The 931-nt window shown below is 64.8% G+C and overlaps 1 protein-coding gene across 1 annotated transcript; it reads left to right on the top strand.

Annotated features, from left to right (window-relative positions):
* Nucleotides 1-76: 76 nt before the first annotated feature.
* On the top strand, nucleotides 77-886 carry LOC108521488 (ferritin heavy polypeptide-like 17). Its single transcript, XM_017861343.1, has one exon. It carries the CDS (start codon nucleotides 125-127, stop codon nucleotides 794-796), a length of 672 nt encoding a protein of 223 aa, XP_017716832.1. The 5' UTR covers nucleotides 77-124; the 3' UTR covers nucleotides 797-886.
* Nucleotides 887-931: the final 45 nt, after the last annotated feature.

Here is a 931-nt window from a genome sequence, read left to right as displayed (position 1 = left end):
CCGGGCTCGCCCCTTCCTTCGTAACGGTCCCCATAGCCCACTTCCGGTCCCTTCGCAGACCCTGCGACAACCACCACCCCGCCTGGAGGACCCCGCCCTCCGCTGGTCGCCGCCGTCGTCCACCATGGTGGTGCTCCGAGGCCTCCGCCGTGGCCGCCACAGCCGATGCCGATGCCGCTGCCCGCTCCGGGACCGTCGCGACCACACCGCTTTACCCCGCCTGCTCCCCGCGCCCGCGCTGCCTGCCCTGGGCCCGCTGTCGCAGGTGCGCCAGAACTACCACCCCAGCTGCGAGGTCGCCGTCAACTTCAACGTCAACCTGGAGCTCCACGCCTCCTATGTGTACCTATCCATGGCCTTCTACTTCGACCGGGACGACGTGGCCCTGGAGAGCTTCAGCGGCTATTTCCTGCGCCAGTGGCAAGAGAAGAGGGAGCATGCCCAGGAGCTGATGAGGCTGCAGAACCTGCGCGGTGGCCGCATCTGCCTTAGCGACATCAGGAAGCCAGAGCGCCAAGGCTGGGAGGGCGGGCTCCAGGCCATGGAGTGCGCCTTCGACCTGGAGAAGGAAGTCAACAAGAGTCTCCTGGAGCTGCACCAGCTGGCCAAGCAGAATGGCGACCCCCAGCTCCGCGACTTCCTGGAGAACCACTTCCTGAACCAGCAGGCCAAGACCATCAAAGAGCTGGGTGGCTACCTGAGCAACCTGCGCAAGATGGGGGCCCCCCCGGAAGCAGGCCTGGCAGAGTACCTCTTTGACAAGCTCACCCTGGGCCGCAGCGAGAAAGACACTTGAGCCCAGAGGGGCCCCGCAGCCACGGGGTGCCTTCCCCGGGTACCGCCACCAGGTGGGGCGTCCACGTTGCCCTTTCAGAACGTTTCTTCAGTTTTCTCCTCTCAGTTTTACCGTTGTTGGCAATAAAGTTATCTA

The sequence above is a fragment of the Rhinopithecus bieti genome, unplaced genomic scaffold, assembly GCF_001698545.2.
Source record: "Rhinopithecus bieti isolate Rb0 unplaced genomic scaffold, ASM169854v2 scaffold_61776, whole genome shotgun sequence".
Lineage (NCBI taxonomy): Eukaryota > Metazoa > Chordata > Mammalia > Primates > Cercopithecidae > Rhinopithecus > Rhinopithecus bieti.
This window is presented reverse-complemented; position numbering and strand designations above follow the sequence as displayed.

What these genes read in the sequence shown, in the direction of transcription:
- LOC108521488 (XM_017861343.1), top strand. Translation starts at nt 125, where the DNA reads ATGGTGGTGCTCCGAGGCCTCCGCCGTGGCCGCCACAGCCGATGCCGA.